At 40.2% G+C, this 21,000-nt stretch overlaps 2 protein-coding genes across 2 annotated transcripts in view; both read right to left on the bottom strand.

Annotated features, from left to right (window-relative positions):
• The window catches only part of LOC134354536 (uncharacterized), a 35,509-nt gene extending 28,343 nt beyond the window's left edge, over positions 1 to 7,166 (bottom strand). Inside the window, exons 1-3 of the mRNA XM_063063454.1 lie at positions 7,064 to 7,166; positions 4,251 to 4,371; positions 1,745 to 1,861 (exon numbers count right to left, since the gene is read on the bottom strand). Coding sequence (XP_062919524.1) covers positions 1,745 to 1,861; positions 4,251 to 4,280 — 147 coding nt within the window. The 5' untranslated portion in view covers positions 4,281 to 4,371; positions 7,064 to 7,166. The remainder of the gene's footprint in view (positions 1 to 1,744; positions 1,862 to 4,250; positions 4,372 to 7,063) is intronic.
• Positions 5,640 to 21,000, bottom strand: part of ccdc17 (coiled-coil domain containing 17) — a 97,253-nt gene continuing 81,892 nt past the window's right edge. Inside the window, exons 16-21 of the mRNA XM_063063453.1 lie at positions 20,569 to 20,728; positions 20,285 to 20,377; positions 16,328 to 16,511; positions 14,403 to 14,506; positions 12,351 to 12,491; positions 5,640 to 5,798 (exon numbers count right to left, since the gene is read on the bottom strand). Coding sequence (XP_062919523.1) covers positions 5,640 to 5,798; positions 12,351 to 12,491; positions 14,403 to 14,506; positions 16,328 to 16,511; positions 20,285 to 20,377; positions 20,569 to 20,728 — 841 coding nt within the window. The remainder of the gene's footprint in view (positions 5,799 to 12,350; positions 12,492 to 14,402; positions 14,507 to 16,327; positions 16,512 to 20,284; positions 20,378 to 20,568; positions 20,729 to 21,000) is intronic.

Below are 21,000 nucleotides of genomic sequence, written 5' to 3'. Positions count from 1 at the left end.
ATTGAGAGTACTGTTATCTTCCTCCTCTGCATCTCAACTCAGTCTCAGCAGTAAACAGATGAGATCTGTTTCCATCAAAGCTAACTGTGGTTCTATTAATTCACTCCCTTCAGTTATACAGATTTATTGCTACGAAAGCCATTAAATTTGAAGGATAACTTTTAGTGATAAGTAGTCAAATACCCTTCAAAATGCTTGTGTGAATAATAATTCAGATTGATAATCAAGAATTTGTTTTTTCCCCCCACAAGACTGTTACCAAGATCAATGAAATTTTCTCTGCACAGAAATGTTTTTACTGTGATGATCGTTGACTAAAAAAATTACAGGTTGAACAGGACTGGGGAGGCATAACGCCACCAGCAGAAAATGGTGCACTCGAATTTTATGTCAATCTATCAGGTCTACGGTCCTGTAACACTTTTTCAAAGACATCCATTGAGTGTCACCTGGAGCACCGAAGATCTGCTTTGTCAATTAGAACTTGACATTCACTATTCATGTTCAAAGCCACATGATTTGAATGCTTCTGTTTTATTCAGCCAAAAGACATGGAATCAGGCCAAAATCATTACAGTACTTGGTATCATTGTAAAATTAGCACAATAAACAATCCGTGCAAGTTACGAGTACAAAGGAGGACAAGAAAGCTCCTTTGTTCAAAGTGAAAGGGTAAGAAGGTGAAAGGAACATTAATACAGTAGCACTACATGTTGTATTATTGCTCTGCAATGTTCGAATGGAACTGGACTTGTTTTACTGAATATAATTAGAGCTCAAGCACTGGAGTGTGCACTGGCTATTAGTATCGAGTGCCCACTGGTTGTTTCTTTTTGAAAGCCCAATGTTTAATTTCAAAGGCTGATAAAAATGGGGGAGAGAGAAAAGAGGAAGAGTGGAAGAGATTTCATAAATAATTTAGCAAATAATCCTTTCATGAACAGCTCAAGTCAAGTTTACTGTCATTTAACTATGCACATGTATGTAACATATACACCATAAAATGAATATGGAAACTAGACAAGGTTTCTCTGAACCAGGGTGTAAAGCACAGTACTGTAGTACACGTAACACACAATAACTTATGAAGGTAAAGATAAGATCTACAGATGAATCACACATAAATAACAAGCTGAAGTGCATTGATGTTAAATATTGTAAGGTACAGAACAGATTAATCAGGAACACTTTGAATACATTGCGGCAGGGAGCTCAGAAGCCTAATAGCCTGGAGAAGAAACTGTTTCGTATCCTGACTATTGTTGTTTTCCTGCATTGGAGTCTCCTGCCTGATGGTAGAAAGTCAAAGCGGATGTTGGATGGATGGGCGGGATCCTTAATAATACTAAGTGCCTGTGTACATAGTGCTCCTGATGAATGTCCCTAATGGATAGTAGCAAGACCCCCTATGATCCTCTCAGCTGTTCTCACAGTCCTTTGTAGGGATTTCTGGTCCGATGCTCAACTGCTCCCATACCAGATGGAGATGCAACTTGTCAGGATGCTCTCAATGGTGCTCCTGTAAAATGCAGTCAAGATCATGTGGAAGAGATTGAAGAGGGAACTAGGAACAGGGAAATAGAAGTAACATCAATAGACTGGATCATTTTGCCCTTCCCATCAAAAATTATTGGACAATAATATTTTAAATGTAACAATTTTATTAGTGGAATGGCAATAAACCTTACAATAATATTTAATTCTGTAAACTTCAATCTCATTCTGTGCATTGGATATTATTTACCTGAACCACTCCAGAATCCACATTTGGGGCCCTTTCATTGCCTGACTCCACAAAGACATTTAGAGCTGCCCAGCCAATCAAAACCAACTTCAAACTGAATCTGTCAATGGTGTAAACCTAGGGAACATCACATTTAATGAAAAATGTAAGCATTTAGCACATTGGAGGCTTCTGAAAAATGTTGCTTGGAATCTTGGAATCATGAGGCCACAGTGCATGCCAACGTCTGGCAGAGATCTCCCATCTGTCCCATTTCCTTGCTCTTCCTCATAGTCCTGCAAGTGATCTTCTCTCAAATGCCTCTTGTAAATATACTGATGGGCTCTGTAGCAACAAAATCTATGAGGAGTGAATAGCGGATCATTACATTGAGTTTTAAAAAACAATCACCTTTGTATCTTCCACCCAGATTTTAAAATCTGTGACCTTTTGTTCCTGAACTATGTAGTAATAGAATCAGTTCCATTCACTTACTCCACCATTACAAAGCAGATATATCATCCAGTTGGAAATGGAAACACATTCTCAGGACCTCTTGAGAGTCATTATGAATACCACATGCAAAAATACTACCATTGTAAAAATCACATTCTGGGATTCATTATTACATATGTCAGCACCTAGTTTTACCATCAATAGATTATCATGCATTAATACTCAATTTGAAAGTATCACATAGGCATTAGAAATCTAAAAATGAACCATTTTCTGTTTGTTCTTGACCTGCATTTGCACTTTTATTAAGTACAAAGGCTCCAATTAGCCTGTAATGTCACTGTTCAAACAATCTTCCACCCTTTCCATCCACTTTAACATTGATTCTTTTACACTTTCTTTGTAAGCTAGTTTGATAGGTATCTATCGCCAGTTACAGATCAGGCTGAAGTATATAGACACCTTCTACCGTACTGTTATAAGTCTATTAAATAGTTCCCCAGTGAGATAAGTTGGACTGTTGACCTTGTTATGATTTTGCATCTTATTGTTTACCTGCTCTGCACTTACTCTGTAGCTTTTATACTATATCTGCATTGTTATTTAGGATAATGGTGTTATTGTTTTTCCTTGTTCTAACTCAATGCACTGTATAATCATCTGACCTGTACGAACAGTAGGCAAGACAGGTTTTTCACTGTATCACAATACACATGACAATCATAATTCCAATTTCAAATCCCATCAAAGTATTTATTGTTTTTCCATTGTTCACTGCTCTAATGAACATAGATAAAAAATTCCAACACAAGATTACACCACTATCCTCTCATTTCTAACATGGAGTCAGGTAATACAGTAAGCACTTTTAAAATGAGGCTATTATCCTTTGCTAGGGTGTCTAAAAGTAAATATAGTGCTCCAATGAGTCTGTACATAATCAAGCCCCTCTTTGCTTCTATAGTGAATTGCCCCTGTATATCTCATCTATTTCTTTTGCCCTTTGAATCATTTTATTAACAGTTTTTAGAAGTTTCGGTAAGCTCAAATTTCTGTTAATCTATTCCAGTGAGATATTTTTTAGATTTCATTTCCATTCTGTGTTCTCTTCCCCAAATATTTAACAACATGCAGGATAAGCTCGTCTCTGTATCTTGGCAAATCAACTACAATTTCAATCATTTGAATCTTAAACTCATGTTCTTAAGTTCAAAGTGTTAAATAGTTTTATTTCTGATCCTCAAAATTATTTCTGTGGATTATAATCATCATCCTCTTTCTTTTAGAACTCTGAAAACTCTTCCCTCAAACTCTCGACATTCTGATTCTGACATTTAACTCATCATTCCTAGCACTCTGCTCTTTAGGAACAACAACATTGCAAGTAGACTTCACAAACAGAGCCTTCCAAAACTGGGAATAATTATTAAACCATCACAGTCACACACTAAATTTAAGCAGATCTTGTTTAAGCTAAGATCGTTAAGTGAGAAAAGTATGATTTCAGAATCATACAAAACCAAGCAACACAGGTGATAAGCAGAGCTTCGCTCCCAGATGAGCTCAATGCCTTTTGTGCCCGCTTTGACCATTAAAACATGGAGGCACTTCCATGAACTTCCACAGCCCCAAATGACCCTGTGATTTCAGTCTCTGAGGCCAACGTGCGAGCATCCTTCAGGAGGGTAAAGCCATGGAAAGCATCCAGTCCAGATGGGGTACCTGACCAAGTACTAAAGACTTGTGCTGATCAGTTGACTGAAGTGTTCACTGTGATCTTTCAACTTTCACTTCGAAGTGTGAGCTGTCCACCTGCTTCAAGCAGACTTCAATAATATACATGTTCACTAATTCCTTTGGTCTACAGTTTTGTTATGTTCCAAGCAATATAATTAAGCATTCTATTTACTGCCCCGTATTAAATTTGTGTGTTAAATTGAATCCTGCTTTCATTTTCTGACCTTAATCTACTAATGCCCAGTAGATATATACTTGATTTCCACATATTCCATTGCACATTGTGGTTATTTTTCTGTCAATATGCAATAAATACCTATGAATTTGCAATTACCTTAAGTAGTAACGTAGCTGATGGTGGCATCCGAGGGTTCCTGAATTTAACACGTTGATTGTAAAAGGGCTCAAATATGTTACTGTTCAGATCAATCCCCGAAGATATGCTTGGACCAATTCTTTGACAAAATGGAAGTAAAAACATGAAGGAAGATATGTTTTATGTGAAGTAGTATATAATTGATAAATGTGAGTTTCACCATAATTTTAGTGTTTATCGGTTGAGAAATACATTCACTTAGCAACACCAGTCAGTGGGTAGCCCCTTTAATACACATTTCTAAAACAGAACACATTGCTAATTATCTCTGAATTTCTTATTCCATCATATAAGAGGTAAGGGAAAAGTGTCCAGTCTTCTTCGGGCAAAAGAAAAATTAAGTCAACAGATTTGAATATTGTGATGTGGCTTTGGATGGACTTTCACTTCTGCTGCGCGTCCAAATGAAAGTGATGGACCCTCAGAAGCTCAGGAAAAATGATCGAAAATTGTGAATATTTGAAACCGACTGGAAGTTCTAACCACATGCCTTAAGTTTAAATTTGCACATTTGCTGTACAGAAAAGATGTTTATTGTGTTTCTCCAGGATTCCATTGATTTTAAGATGCAGTTGATATTAGTTGATTTTAACATATAATTAATGGCAACAGTGTAATTCAACTGCTTCATAACTAAACTGCTTAATACTCTTACACTGGTAAAGACAAGGGAGAACTATCAAATAAAGTTAACGTTTATAAAGTTTTGCCAGAAACTAAGCATGCTGTATCCCCCAATTTTTTCTTCTCGCCTCCTGGAACTCTGTAATTTCATCATCCAATGCCTTGTCCAACTGGTCATGTTTCCTTAATAAGATCAGTCAGCCACTATCAACAGATAATTCAATGCTTATTTTGAGAGGAATTCTTGGCTGAATTATTCTGTAAAATAACAGCTGCTCAAGCCAATTCATGGCCTAAAAAACACTGAGTTGACCAAATCAATGCAGCCCTCATAAGGAAGCAAATACAGGAAGCTCAATTGTAAACACTGATAATTAGCCCTATAATTTTTGGAGGGATTCTAGCCTTGATGGATGACCACCTCCTCAAAAAAGTTATAATTACACCTGGATATTGCCAGTGGCGTTTAGGTAGATTGGACCTAAAGCTTTCCATTGCTGGAATCTGTCCGGAACATTTGTCAAGTTTGTTACCACTAGAGGCCCCCATTGAAATATAAAAATACAACAGCAGTCTCTCATCGTGGAAAAAGCAAAAGCCAAATACACTGCAAAAGTCTAATCATAACAGTAGATTAAAAGAAAATAGGTACTAAAATGAAAATTGATGGCATTTTCTACCCCAAGCTTAAAAATTACTGCTCTTGCACAAAACAATCTGTGCTCACTGGTTATAGTTCCGGTCAAACATACAGCCAGTAACTCTGCTGATGGTGACAGCATCTGGGAGGAATCGCGCTCCATCGATATACAGGTCAAATCCATCACCCCCAGTAAATGGCAAAGATGGTGGCGATTGTCTTGCATGATGTACGTAGACAGGCTAAATATAAGTTATAAAAGAAACACACATCAAATGCTGGAGGAACTCAGCAGGCCAGGCAGCATCTATGGAAAACAGTAAACAGTCGACATTTCGGGCCTAGACCCTTGATCCGAACTGGAGGAAACGAAAAGGGGTGAAGTAAAGGGTTGGGAGGTTGATTGGAGAGAGAGGTACAGGGCTGGAGAAGGGAGAATCTAATAGGAGAGGACAGAAGGTCATGGAAGAAAGAAAAGAGGGAGGGGCTCCAGAGGGAGGTGATGGGCAGGCAAGGAGTTAAGGTGAGAGAAGGAAAAGGGGATGGGGATTGGTGAAGGGGGGCCGTTACCAGAAGTTCAACAACTTGATGTTCAGGCCATCAGGTTGGAGACTACCCAGACAGAATGTAAGATGTTGCTCCTCCAACCTGAGTCTGGCCTCATTGTGACAGTAGAGGAGGCCATGGACTGACATGTCGGAATGGGAATGGGAAGTGGAATTAAAATGGGTGGCCACTGGGAGTTCCTACTTTTTCTGGTGGACAGAGCATAGGTGCTCAGCAAAGCAGTCTCCCCATCTATGTCAGGTCTCACTGATATAAAACAGGCCACACCCAGAGCAGCCGATACGGTAGATGACCCCAACAGACTCACAGGTGAAGTGTTGCCTCACCTGAAGGACTGTTTGGGGCCCTAAATAGTAGTGAGGGAGCAGGTGTAGCACTTGTTCCATTTGCAAGGATTAATGCCAGGAGGGAGATCAGTTGGGAGGGACAAATGGACAAGGGCATCCTGATTGGAGAGGGCATCAAAGGATATGGTGAGAAGGCAGGTGTATGGGGATCGGTGTAAAGGCAATTTTGCCTTTGCTTTGGTAATGTTTGTTACTTAGGAACTAAAGTTTCTCTCTTTTTTTCCTGGTGATAATCCTCCTTGACAGCATTCTGTGTTGGCATGTTGCTTGACCCCTACCTTGATGAATGACAAGGACAGTCAGTGCACAGAACACCACCACCTACAGGTTCTCGCACAAGCTCCACACCATCCTGTCGTGGAAAGGTATCACTGTTCCATCTTGTTTACACATCCAAATCCTGGAACTCCCTCCCTGACATCAGTGTAGGAGGACGTTCAAGAAAAGAACCACAGCAGCTCAACAATTTTATCAAGGGCATTTAGAGATGGGCAATGCTGGCATTGTCAGTGATATCCAGATCACAATAAATGAAATAGTATGTAAATAAATTAAAAATAGGTGACATTCTCTTCCCCTATTCCCTGACCTACCATGCATGTCCTGGATCTTGACCTTCACCTTCACCTTCATTCCATGCCCCTGTCATTGAATCTGTTTCTCCTCATTCCCAGCTCCACCTTCCCTGGAAACCAGATGTACCCCTCTGCTTTCTTTATCCACCCAATCACTGGGCTTGCTTTCCTTGACTTTCCACCCCACGAAAACCTCCACTGCTTTTTATCCACACTCCTATTCCAGAGACCTACTTCCTTGGCTCATCCGACCCTGACCTTCACTCTTTGTCTGACTCAGAAGCACAGTAGTAAGTCTAGAACGATAAAGCACATGAACAGGCCTTGTGTCTGCCAATCCAATTCCATCTGCTTGCACAATATCCCACTGTTCCCCAGCTGTTCATGTATTTATCAAAATGTCTGTGAACTGTTGCTGTCATATCTGCTTCCACCAACTCTACCACCCTCTGTGAAAAATAGTTTTCTCCCACACCTCACTTAAAATTTTCCCTCTTGCCTTAAACTTCTGCTATCTAGTACTGGGCGGGAAGGATTTTACAAAAGACAGTTTTTCCTCAGTGGTTTGATCGAGGCACGACTGTGCAAGCGTGTGGACGTCGGCGAGTTAGACCAGAGGGTAGGATTTTAAAAAAGACACCTTTATAGAGCTGGTGTAAAGTACAGGGGGTCAGAGTAGGAGGGCTTGGGTTCGACAGGGCTTCGGTGATAACAGGTTGAGGCGAGGTAAGCTACTTGTGAGGAATAGGAAGTATGTCTGTGAGGCTGTTGTCTGTATTGGGTGTCAGATGTGGGATGTCTGGGAGACTCCCAGCCTCCCAGATGGCCACATTTGTGCCAGGTGTGTCGAGCTGCAGCTCCTTAGGGAACTGGAGATGCAGCTTGATGACTTTCATCTAGTCAGGGAAAGTGAGGAGGTGATAGAGGAGCTACAGGCAAGTAGTCACACTGGGGCCTCGGGAGATGGATAAGTGGGTAACAGTCAGGAGAGGGAAGGACAAGAGTCAGATAGTAGAGTGCACCCCTGTGGTTGTCCCCCTTAACAATAAGTACCACAGCCAGAGGTCGTGGTACATATTGGCACCAACGACATAGGTAGGAAAAGGGAGGAGGTCCTGAAAACAGACTACAGGGAGTTAGGAAAGAAGCTGAGAAGTAGGACCGCAAAGGTATTAACCTTGGGATTACTGCCTCTGCCACATGACAGTGAGTATAGGAATAGAGTGAGGTGGAGGATAAATGCGTGGCTGAGGGATTGGAGAAGGGGCAGGGATTCAGTTTTCTGGATCATTGGGACCAATATCCTGGCAGGGAGGTTTGCTAAGGCTTTTGGGGAGAGTTTAAACTAGAACTGCTGGGGGGTGGGAACAAAGCTGAAGAAACAGAGGAAGAGGCGGTTGGCTCACAAATAAAGAAAGCTTGTAGGCAGTGTGAGAGGGAGATAAGGCAGGTTATAGAGAACAGACTGACGGTTTGAGATATGTCTATATTAATGCAAGAAGTATCATGAACAAAGTGAATGAGCTTAGAACGTGGATCAGTACTTGGAGCTATGATGTTGTAGCCATTAGAAAGACTTGAATGGCTCGGGGCAGAAATGATTACTTAGAGTGCCAGGCTTTAGATGTTTCAGAAAGGACAGGGAGGGAGGCAAAAGAGGTGGGGGCGTGGCACTGCTGAACAGAGATAGTGTCATGGCTGCAGAAAAGGAAGAAGTCATGGAGGGGTTGTCTAAGGAGTCTCTGTGGGTGGAAGTTAGGAACAGGAAGGAGTCAATAACTCTACTGGGTGATTTTTATAGACCACCCAATAGTAACAGGGACATAGAGGAGCAGATAGGGAGACAAATTCTGGAAAGGTGTATTAATAACAGGGTAGTTGTGGTGGGAGATTTTAATTTCCCAAATATTGATTGGCATCTTCCTAGAGCAAGGGGATTAGATGGAGTTTGTTAGGTGTGTTCAGGAAGGTTTCTTGACACAATATGTAGATAAGCCTACAACAGGAGAGTCTGTACTTGATCTGGTATTGGGAAATGAACCTGCTCAGGTGTCAGATCTCTCAGTGGGAGAGCATTTTGGAGAAAGTGATCATAATTCTATCTCCTTTACCATAGCATTGGCGAGGGATAGGAACAGACAAGTTAGTAAAATGTTTAATTAGAATAAGGGGAAATATGAAGTTATCAGGCAGGAACTATAAATTGGGAACAAATGTTCTCAGGGAAATGTACGGCAGAAATGTGGCAAATCTTTAAGGGATATTTGCGTGGAATTCTGCAAAGGTGTGACAGTGGAAAAGTGTGTGTAGACCTGAAGGAGATAGTGGAAGTACTTAATGAATACTTTGCTTCAGTATTCGCTACAGAAAAGGACCTTGGCGATTGTAGGGACGACTTACAGCAGACTGAAAAGCTTGAGCATATAGATATCAAGAAAGAGGATGTGCTAGAGCTTTTGAAAAGCATTAAGTTAGATAAGTCTCTGGGACTGGATGAGATATACCCCAGGCTACTGTGGGAGGTGAGGGAGGAGATTGATGAGCCTCTAGCAATGATCTTTGCATCATCAATGGGGACAGATGAGGTTCCAGAGGATTGGAGGATTGCAGATATTGTTCCATTATTCAAGAAAGGGAGTAGAGATAGCCCAGGAAATTATAGACCTGTGAGTCTTACTGCAGTAGTCGGTAAGTTGATGGAGAAGATCCTGAGAGGCAGGATTTAAGAACATTTGGAGAGGCATAATATGATTAAGAATAGTCAGCATGGCTTTGTCAAAGGCAGGTTGTTACTTGCGAGCCTGATTGAATTTTTTGAGGATGTGACTAAACACATTGATGAAGGTAGAGCTGTAGATGTAGTGTATATGGATTTCAGCAAGGCATTTGATAAGGTACTCCATGCAAGGCTTATTGAGAAAGTAAGGAGGCATGGGATCCAAGGGGACATTGCTTTGTGGATCCAGAACTGGCTTGCCCACAGAAGGCAGAGAGTGGTTGTAGATGGGTCATATTCTGCATGGAGGTCTGTGACCAGTGGTGTGCCTCAGGGATCTGTTCTGGGACCCTTACTCTTTGAGATTTTTATAAATGACCTGGATGAGGAAGTGGAGGGATGGGTTAGTAAATTTGCTGATGACACAAAGGTTGGGGTTGTTGTGGATAGTGTGGAGGGCTGTCAGAGGTTACAGTGGGACATCGATAGGATGCAAAACTGGGCTGAGAAGTGGCAGATGGAGTTCAACCCAGATAAGTGTGAAGTTGTTCATTTTGGTAGGTCAAATATGATGGCAGAATATAGTATTAATGCTAAGACTCTTGGCAGTGTGGACGATCAGAGGGATCTTGGGGTTTGAGTCCATAGGACACTCAAAGCTGCTGCGCAGGTTGACTCGGTGGTTAAGAAGGCATATGGCACATTGGCCTTCATCAACCATGGGATTGAGTTTAAGAACTGAGAGGTAATGTTACGGCTTTAGAGGACCCTGGTCAGACCCCATTTGGAGTACTGTGCTCAGTTCTGGTCACCCCATTACAGGAAGGATTTGGAAACTATAGAAAGGGTGCAGAGAAGATTTACAAGGATGTTGCCTGGATTGGGGAGCATGCCTCATGAGAATAGGTTGAGTGAACTTGGCCTTTTCTCCTTGGAGGGACGGAGGATGAGAGGTGACCTGATAGAGGTGTATAAGATGATGAGAGGCGTTGATCATGTGGATAGTCAGAGGCTTTTTCCCAGGGCTGAAATGGCTAACACAAGAGGGCACAGTTATAAGGTGCTTGGAAGTAGGTACAGAGGAGATGTCAGGGGCAAGTTTTTTTTACGCAGAGAGTGGTGAGTGCGTGGAATGGGCTGCTGGCGGTGGCGGTGGCGGTGGTGGTGGTGGAGGCAGATACGATAGGGTCTTTTAAGAGACTCCTGGATAGGTACATGGAGATTAGAAAAATAGAGGGCTATGGATAATCCTAGGTAATTTCTAAGGTAAGGACATGTTTGGCACAGCTTCGTGGGCCAAAGGGCCTGTATTGTGCTGTAGGTTTTCTACGTTTCTATGTTTTCTATGTTTCTGTTATTTCCACTCTGAGAAAAGACTCTGACCATCTCCCCTATTCACTCCACTCAATTTTATATACTGCTATCCATTGTCCAACAAAAACAATCCTTGGTTATCCATCTCCACTCATTCTTTTTTGTATTTTCTCTCCATGTAGAAAATAATCATCCCTTTCATTTCTTCTACCATAGGTGTGTCCCTCCACCTAGCTTCATATTGTCTGCAAACTTTGCAACAAAGCCATCAACTTCATCATCCAAATCACTGACATGTAATGTAAAAAGAATCGGTCCCAACACAGACCCCCGTGGAACAGCACTAGTCATCAGCAGCCAACCAGAAAAGGCTCCCTTTATTCCCACTGTTTTCCTCCTGCCAGTCAGCTGCTGCTTTATCCATGCTAGAATCTAGAACCTTTCCTGTAATAAAGGCAAGCTTGACATACATCTTTACCACCCTATCTATCTACCAATGTTGTCACTTTCAGGGAGACCCAAAGATCCCCCTGTACATCAGTACTCCTAGGGCAACTGCCATTCACTGTCTACCTTCCTCTTGCATTTGACCTTCCAAAATATACCTCACGCTTGCAAAAGCTAATAAAGAAGAAGAAATATCACTTAAAAAATCTGTACAGGTAGCACTGATTGACAAAAAATAGGTTTGTAACACGTGTTTCAGATACTGTGATGAATTTTCTTGGCATCCTTCTTGCAATTCTGATCCAGAGTGAAAGAAGAATTCTAAACAAACACCCATTCTCACAGCAGGTTTGCCTGCAACTCAGAGTGAAACTCCCATGACTGGTAGATAGTAAAATAAAGGGGGTGGGGGGTGGAAAGAGGCCCCCAGTAAACAAAAATGAAAAAGAAATCGCTAATAAATGCAGCAAAAGAAATTAAAACTGTTCATTCAAGAAAGCAAACTAAAAATATTCTTTAGGTCTGTAAACTTGCTGCTGCAGAAATTTGCTTGTGCACTGAAGGGTATTTGGGAATGGGGGCACAAATATCCAGAGTGCCTGAACCAGGTTCTTGCCTTCATTTAAATGCTTGGTCTGATTCACATGTGCCTCATGGATGTGTCTCCCACGTCCCCAACAACAGTGCAAGGCTCTGCTTATTGCTTCTGTTTACCTGCATCGGGTAAAGATTAGTTGCAATTTCCCCCCTATAATTTAATATGCCACACACGCAATCAAATTGTCTGAGTTGCAAAGGTTATTTGAAAGCAAATTTGCTGCTACTTACAGCAGGCCATTCTTTGGTTGTGTTTGTATCAGCAGGCGATTCTGGAGCAATGAGAGCTGTGGGTCTGCTACCAGTGAACAGATGGAGTCGTACTGTGGCATTCCCGTAAGGTTGCCATATGTCGTGCAGGTGTTCTCCAGGCTTTAGGAAAGATATGTTTACATCAGAGAATAATCAGGTTTCATCGAGTCTGCCTCAACCCATTTGCAACATCTTTTATGAATGCGATATATGAGAACTGCTACACTTTCACCTCAGAACAAGCAGACTGTTTTCCCAATCATGAAAACAAGATAAGTTGACAGCTTGTCACATAATTTTTAAACTGAAGCCAATTTCTGCTTTTCCTAATATCTGATAAGCTTGATAGTAGAACTTTGGTTATTCCAAATGGATATATTTTTCCATTCTATTTACAAATAATATTTCTAAGATAATCTAATTTTGTTTTCAATGATTATGAACAATTGATTTTTTTATCAATTATAATAAATAGTAAATTAAAAATGACAATCAATTTTCTGGTCCAAAATATATATGATTTTTACGGCTGAGATGAGCATGACCAATGAGGTGCTTTACTGGGATCAGAATATTCTCGCCTGTTGCACCTGTGAAACACGCAGGGCGTCAGATGCCAGTGCCTCTGGCATCCCTTTCCACCCCCTGGAAAACATCACCAAGTCCAAGGGCAGAGCACAAATGTTCTGATGCAAGAGTTGGTGGGAGGGTTTGTGCTAGACCTATCTCTTATCTCTAGCACAATCCCGTTCATTTGAATAGAGTGTTTAGCCTAAAAAGAAAAGTTTAGTGAGAATATATTTGATTTTAGTTATATTAAGTAACATGAATGTTATTTGAATCTATTTTGCCTGATATTATATTATCAGGGACATTTGGAAATAGTTGAAGAAGTGAAATTGGTCACAGGGCAGTCTGGGGATGGGATGTCAATCACCAGTGCATTTCTTTGCTTTCCTTACAGGACAGTCATGCCAGTGAGTCTTTAAGCTTTGTTAGACTTTACGGCAACAAAGATTATACACTCAAAGGAGATGATGTGAGTCACATCAAGCACAGCCTAGCACATAAAATATAAATTTTGCCATTCTGTTTATCAGAAATTTCAGGACTCTTCTCGGGACTGGAAAGGAACAATGGAGACCAAGTGAAGCAAATATAAGTAGAGGACTGAGGTCACTTGTTGGCAAAGTGATAGACTATAGATTTTTAAAAAGATGAGAAGTACAAATAACTAAATGACAAATCTCACTCATAACAACAATATGGCATTGAGATTATAAACCTAGTTTGATCCAGACAAAGACAATTGTACAACAAATTATAATTGCCGTGCGATAATGCTCACCTAATATTACCTTCAATCATTCAGTGGTTTTCCTTCTTATTCAAAGATTCAAAGTACATTTATTATGAAAGAATGTTTGCACTATACAACCCTGAGGTTCTTCTTCCCCACAGACAGCCACAAAACGAAGAAAAACCATGGAACCCAAGGAAAGAAAAACATTAAACTCCACTCCCAACACACAAAATAAAGCAAATCACGCAAATGATAACAAAAAAAACCTCGTGAAAAACACAGGATATAAAACACAAAATCTAAAGAGTCCAGGACATCAATGAAACATGATTCTCTTAAAAGGTATGAAAAGTTGAAGGGGTGATCCATTTATCCATTTAGATTTTATATCATTAACTTTGAAATGTTATTTGCATCAGGTCTGACTGCATTCGTCACATTAGGACAATGATTTTAGTTCTTCTACAGCTGCATAATACTACAGTTTAATATATCCAGCTTATTACTTTGTCAAGCTGGTGTAGAGCAGGTTTGGAAATAGTTTATCAATATAGGCAATTCAAAAACCTATGAAGATCTCCACAATACAAACTATCACTGATATTGCAGAGTGATGAACCAATTTGACTGGTTCTCCTTTTAATATTACCACAATACAATTTTTTGATGGAAGAAATTTGACTTAATACAATGGTAGGGAAATTGTTGAAGGAGGACTTCTTGCATACCAGCACCAGAAGATCATGAGGAGAAGGGACAGGTACATGAAACAATGTCACAGTGTGAGTCCCAGAGTTCCATGTTACAGCAGGGCTTTGAGTCTTCAAGGTGTCTGCAGTTAACACACAAAAAAAACTTTTTTAATGTACCAAAAATAACATTTATAAACTTTGAGTGTAATAATCTATCCCACGTCAGGCTTTGGTTGCTAATGCTGATTCCAAAGAATTCAAGATAAAACGTGGGTGATATGAAGGAAGAAAATAAAGCCATTCAGTTGTACAATGCGTTTTCTTGGAAAGCAACATCTGCAATACAACGTCATCGCCCAACTTACACTGCCAGAACAGGTCTTGAACAGGTAATACTAAAAAAAGTGCGTGGAATGAAAAGTGGCACTTCTAGTATATCAGGCCAGGAGATGATCCAATGATGATGTTGAAATAGATCCTTTATTCTCAAATGGACTGTTACAGAATGCCACCATGTGGCTTGAACCACTAATCAGTTCAATTCATGTTTTCAATTAGTTTCACAATACATTTGGTCATTTATCACAGTGTTTATTCTATATAAACCCTTCCTTGTTCATAACCATAGACAGACACTCAGTTCTGTCTAAAATCTAATTGTCACAGTGATAGCCACATTTGCATGCACTCACTGGAGTTTAGAAGAATGAGGTGAGATTGCATTGAATATTGAAAGGCCTAGATAGAGGGGATGTGGAGAGGATGTTTCTGATGGTGAGAGAGCCTAGGACCAGAGAGCACAGAACAGAAGGACGTCCCTTTAGAACAGAAAATATGAGGAATTTTTTTTAGCTAGAGGGTGTTGAATCTGTGGAATTCATTGCCAAAGACAGCTGTAGAGGTTGATAGGTTCTTGATTAGTGTGGACATCAAATGTTACAGAGAAAAGGAAGGAGAACGAATGAGAAAATAAATCAGTCATGAATGGCAGATTGGAGTCGATGAACCAAATGGTTTAATTCTGTCCTATGTCTTATGCTATGCATTCTGCACTGTGAATATTCTTGAGAAAAGATTATTCTGATAACTAACAGCACAATGTCACAGCTAGAAGTCTTGTTGCTCCATTCCTTATGACTCTCTGAGCTTCCTCCAGCTGCTTCAGTTACCTCCAAAAACCAAAGTGACTGGTGTGCTGCTAAAATTATTAGTCCACTGTAATTTACCCCAAGTGTATTTGCAAATGGAACCTGAGGAGATGATGGAATGTGGGGAGGATCAAATAGAATGAATGTAGGATTGGAATCAGGAAATAATGGATGTTTGGAGAGACGCAAAGGCTAAAGGGCTTGTTTCTGTAGTGTATGACTGTGACTTTAAACTCAACTCCATCTACAAGATGGTAACTTTTATTCGGGACACTCATTCTATTCTTGCAGCCTCCTTAAAACATGGATATCGACTCGCCTTCATCTCCTTTCTGAAGCATCAGTAAATCAAATTATTGCACAAAATCTGTCTGCTCTGAAATGCAAAGCTGTTTGTTGGCAGTGCTCAGCAGATCACATGCTGCCACTATCACAGACGGGTGACAAAGCAGCAGTGACCTTTTCTTAGACAGACGTAGAAAGCAAGCGATCCGAAGTTGTTGAATTTGAGATCAGATGAACATGAGGTGCTGTCCCTCAACCTCATAACCAGTGTAGGAGACTATGTACAACACAGAATGGGAGAGGGATTGAGAATTGAAGTGGCAGGCACCAGAAGCTCAGTGTCATCCCTGTGGACTCCACACAGCAGTCTTTCAACCCATGTTCGGTTTCTCGAATATAGATGCAACCACAGGAGATCATTGACTTTAGTGTTTCTTTTACTTATTATAAAACAAGCTTGCCAAATCTTGCATGAAACAGCTGTGAATTTTCAATGTTCAGAACTCCTGTCTATTATTATCAACTTACGAGAATCTGCAAGTGCGGACAGTTTTAGCACTCCCCAAGCTACCAACCATTCCTCACTTTCCGTTAATTTTTCCATGCTCTGGTTAATGTCCCAAGGTGCAGTTGTGACATTTCCATCTGGCCAGTGGTAAAAACGGATGATCAGAATCATATCCTCTTCAGGCATCACGTCACAGAATGACATCTGTGGGGGAAAAAAAATTAGCATTGTCACTTTTGGCTTAGTTGGCAAAACATCAATTCAGGGCGCTGAGGACAAGAGCTGGAACATCATGTTACAGCTGCACTAGTTGTTGGTGGTCAGACTTGTTATCACCGGCATGTGTCGTGAAATTTGTTAACTTAGTAGCAGCAGTTCAATGCAATACATTTTGGTTTTTTTTCTTCTATATTATGTATTGCATTGAACTGCTGCTGCTAAGTTAACAGATTTCACAACACGTGCCAGTGATAATAAACCTGATTTTGATTCTGATTGCACTTGGAGCATTGTGTACAGTTCTGGTCACCTCGCTGTAGGAATGATGTCATTAAGCAGGAAAGGGTGCATGAAAGATTCATAAGGGTGTTACCAGGACCAGAGGGCTTGAGTTAAAAGGAGAGACCCCGGATAGCATGTAACTGATGGGTGAGTTTATATAGAGTTATGAGGCGCATAGATAAGTTCAAGAGTAGCCTTTTTCCTCAAGGTAGTGAAATCTAAACTGAGGGCAGAGGTTTCGACCATAAGACCATAAGACATAGGAGCAGAATTCGGTTATTCAGCCCATTGAGTCTGCTCCAGCACTGCATCATAGCTGATCCCAGATCCCACTCAACCCCATACACCAGCCTTCTCGCCATATCCTTTGATGCCCTGACCGATCAGGACCCGACCAACTTCCTCTTTAAATATACGCATGGACTTAGCCTCCACTGCATTTTGTGGCAAAGCATTCCACAGATCCACTAGGCTAAAAAAAAAATTCCTCCTTATCTCTGATCTAAAAGGTTGCCCCTCAATCTTGAGGCTGGCCCTCAATTTCTGGATACACCTACCACAGGAAACATCCTCTCCACATCCACCCTATCGAGTCCTTTCAACATTAGGTAGGTTTCAATGAGATCCACCCCCCCCCCGCATTCTTTTAAATTCCAGTGAGTACAGGCCCAAAGCTGCCGAACATTCCTCATATGTTAACTCCTTCATTCCCAGAATCATCCCCGTGAACCTCCTCTGGACTCTCTCCAATGACAACACAACCTTTCTGAGACCTAAAACTGTTGACAATAATCCAAGTGTGGCCTGACTTTTAAGATGACAGGGGAAGGTTTTAATGAGCACATACGGGACAACTCTTCACAAATGGGGAAAGATTTAAAGAACACACTAGCCAAACCAATTCAGTCATCAGTTTCTCGTTTACAGCAGAAAATGACACAAGTACTGCAGTTAGGTTCATATATTTCAAGTGGGACCCATCAAGTAGGATGTGGAGCTGAAGTGGGAAGCATCAAATCGACCAGGAGCCTCTATTTCAACAGGACAAAAGCTTTATTTACACTTTGTTGTATCAACACCGTGACTTACAGTAAATATGTTACAGTAAGTGATGCACAGCTGATATATTCATTCATGAGAATTTTATTTTGGGGGTCACAGATTCAGATAATAGTTCATAGAGACATAATATTGTATTGAAAATGGAATATCGCATACTGAAGGATCACAGCTTGTTCATCAGATTTTAACTACCTGCACTCAGAATTCTTTCTGATTTTGATATGTTTCACAGAAACATATACCACTCCCTCCAATTGCCAGTTCCACTCCTACTTCACTAAATTCATTGTACATTCCTTTTTCAATACCATACTTGATGATAGAGCTCCATCCTGAATCCTTCCAAATGCTTCATTTTTTTCCATGACTGAATATTCTACATACCCTATGTTCAATTTCTCATGAAAACTATCTGCCCTAGGCCATACTAGCATTGTGCTTCCCAAATTCAATTTTATTTTCTTGGCACTTGCTTTAAAATTTAATTCATTGTATTCCCACAAACATCCCACTCTACACTTCAGCCAATCATGAACACTGTCAGTGTCTCTTATGCAAACTCTTCTTTCTTCTTCCACTATTCCCACTTATCTTCCCACAGATGTTGACTGACCTCCAATGAATTTCCAGTGTTCTGTTTTTATTTGCGATTTCCAGAATTTTTTTTTTTACTTTCATCTTCATATTTCTGAACTATACTCTCTGGAACTTCTCTGGAAATGCAGTGAACAGAGTATTATTTTAATGTTTAATCTGGCTTAACTGATTGCAGTATTACACAAATTATGTCTCTGTTTCATAAATGGTTAGGATATGATAGTACTTTTATGTTACTGAACTAATAACCCCAAACTTGAGCCAGTAATCCTTGAATTAAACATTCATATCCACCCATGGCAAAATTCCGAGACTCTCCCACCATGGGAAACATCCTTTCCACATCTACTCTGTCTAAGCCTTTCAATATTGAAAAGGTTTCAGTGAGATCCTCCCTCATCCTTCTAAATTCCAGCGAATACTGGCCCAGAGACATCAAACGTTCCTCGTATAATAACCCCTTCATTTGCAAAATCATCCTTGTGAACCTTCTCTGAACCCTCTCCAATGCCAGCACATCTTTTCTTAGATGAGGAGCTCAAAGCTATTCATAATACTCAAGGTGAGACCTCACCAGTACCTTATAAAGCCTCAGCATCACGTCCCTGCTCTTATATCCTAGATCTCTTGAAATGAATGCTGACATTGCATTTGCCTTCCTCACCACAGACTCAACCTGCAAGTTAACCTTTAGGGTGTTTTACACAAGGAGTCCCAAGTCCTTTGCATCTCAGATTTTTGGATTTCTTCCCTGTTTAGAAAATAGTCTGCACATTTATTTCTAATACCAAAGGGCCTGACCGTACATTTTCCAACATTATATTTCATTTGCCACTTCTTGCCCATTCTCCTAATCTGAGTAAGTCCTTTTACAGCTTACATATTTCCTCAACACTACCTATCCCTCCGCCAATCTTTGTATCATCTGCAAACTTGGCAACAAAGCCATCTATTTCATCATCTAAATCATTGATATTCAGCATAAAAAGAAGTGGCCCCAATACTGACCCCAGCAAAACACCACTAGTCACTGGCAGCCAACCAGAAAAGAATACTTTTGCTCCCACTCACTGTCTCCTACCAATCAGCCAATGCTCTAACCATGCCAGTAACATTTCTGTTATACCATGGGCTCTTAAATTGGTAAGCAGCCTCATATGTTTAAAAAAAAAACCCGGCAGATAAAAATAGAGTATCATGAAAATAACCATTTTATTTCCTTGGTCAGTAGGACCTGTGTGTAACTCCATACCAATGCACATGTCAGCCACCAAGCTATCCAAAATAAAATTTATTATCAGAGTACATACATGTCACCACATACAACCTTGAGATTCTTTTTCTGTGGGCATACTTAGCAAATCCATAGTAGACTAATTGTAAACAGGATCAATGGAACAAGTCGTGCGAATGCAAATAAATAGCAATAAAGAACGAGCATGAAATAACAAGATAAAGGGTCCTTAAAGTGAGACTATCGGTTGTGAGAACAGCAGAAGTGGAATGAGTATAGTTTGTTCAGCAGCCTCATGGTGGAGGATTAGTAATTGTTCTTAAACCTGGTGGTGTGAGCCCTGAGGCATTTGTACCTCCTTCCTGAAGGCAGCAGCAAGAAAAGAGCATAGCCTGGTCCTTTGTATCAAACAGCACTACAGGAGATTGTCAGTAAATACTGAACTTATCAACAAGCTCCACAAGCTGAGTATTCAAATATTATATGAAATACTGATCAACGTAACTATTTTCAATAATAATTAGAATGCTCATTTTACATTAACTGCACATTCTTTCAGTGATACTTTCATCAGGAACCCTACCTCCTGCTCTCCAAAGATGAAGTAGCCTTGTTTGATATTAGATTTCACAGGAGTAGTGCTCCATAACAGGCCAGAATTCCTTGTATCAATCACCTACCAAAGGAAGATTTAATTCAAGATAGTCTTACAAGTACAATACAATGCATTTATTATAAGCATATGCAAACATATTTGGGTGATATGCTTTAAAAAATTGCTGGTTTTGAAGCTACAAGGCCTGAACTTAAATGGATATTTGCTTTGTAGGCTAATTGGAAGTTCATGAAAATACATCACATATTTACTTTCCCTGTTCTCTGATGGTACCCAATGAATCTCAAGCTACCATCTCCATTCGGGGCCCCTCTTACACGATCCACAATTAATACAAGCGCTTTATCCAGTACATTTTCATTGTCCTGTTCCCTGGCTGTTTGTACAACTAAGTTACTTTCATCATCAAGTCTGGAAGAGAAAATACAAATATCAAAATTTAAGCAGATAGCATTCTTTTTTTTTAATCTAATGACTTATAATCTCTCTCTTCTGAAATACTAAATGATGATTAAAACTTGGCAATACATTATGTTTCATACTTGGAGAAAAATGCTACATTTTTGATGTAAAATCAGTTTGAATGCATTCCTTTATTCCTTTTCCTTTTGCTATTTTCATGTACTCTGCACCATCATCCAGATGTTGGCTGAAGATTTGATTCCTGATTCCCCTGATGCTAC

Source organism: Mobula hypostoma, chromosome 12 (assembly GCF_963921235.1).
Source record: "Mobula hypostoma chromosome 12, sMobHyp1.1, whole genome shotgun sequence".
In the NCBI taxonomy this organism is placed as follows: domain Eukaryota; kingdom Metazoa; phylum Chordata; class Chondrichthyes; order Myliobatiformes; family Myliobatidae; genus Mobula; species Mobula hypostoma.
The sequence above is the reverse complement of the archived record's forward strand: the minus strand, read 5'-3'. Positions and strand labels throughout refer to the sequence as shown.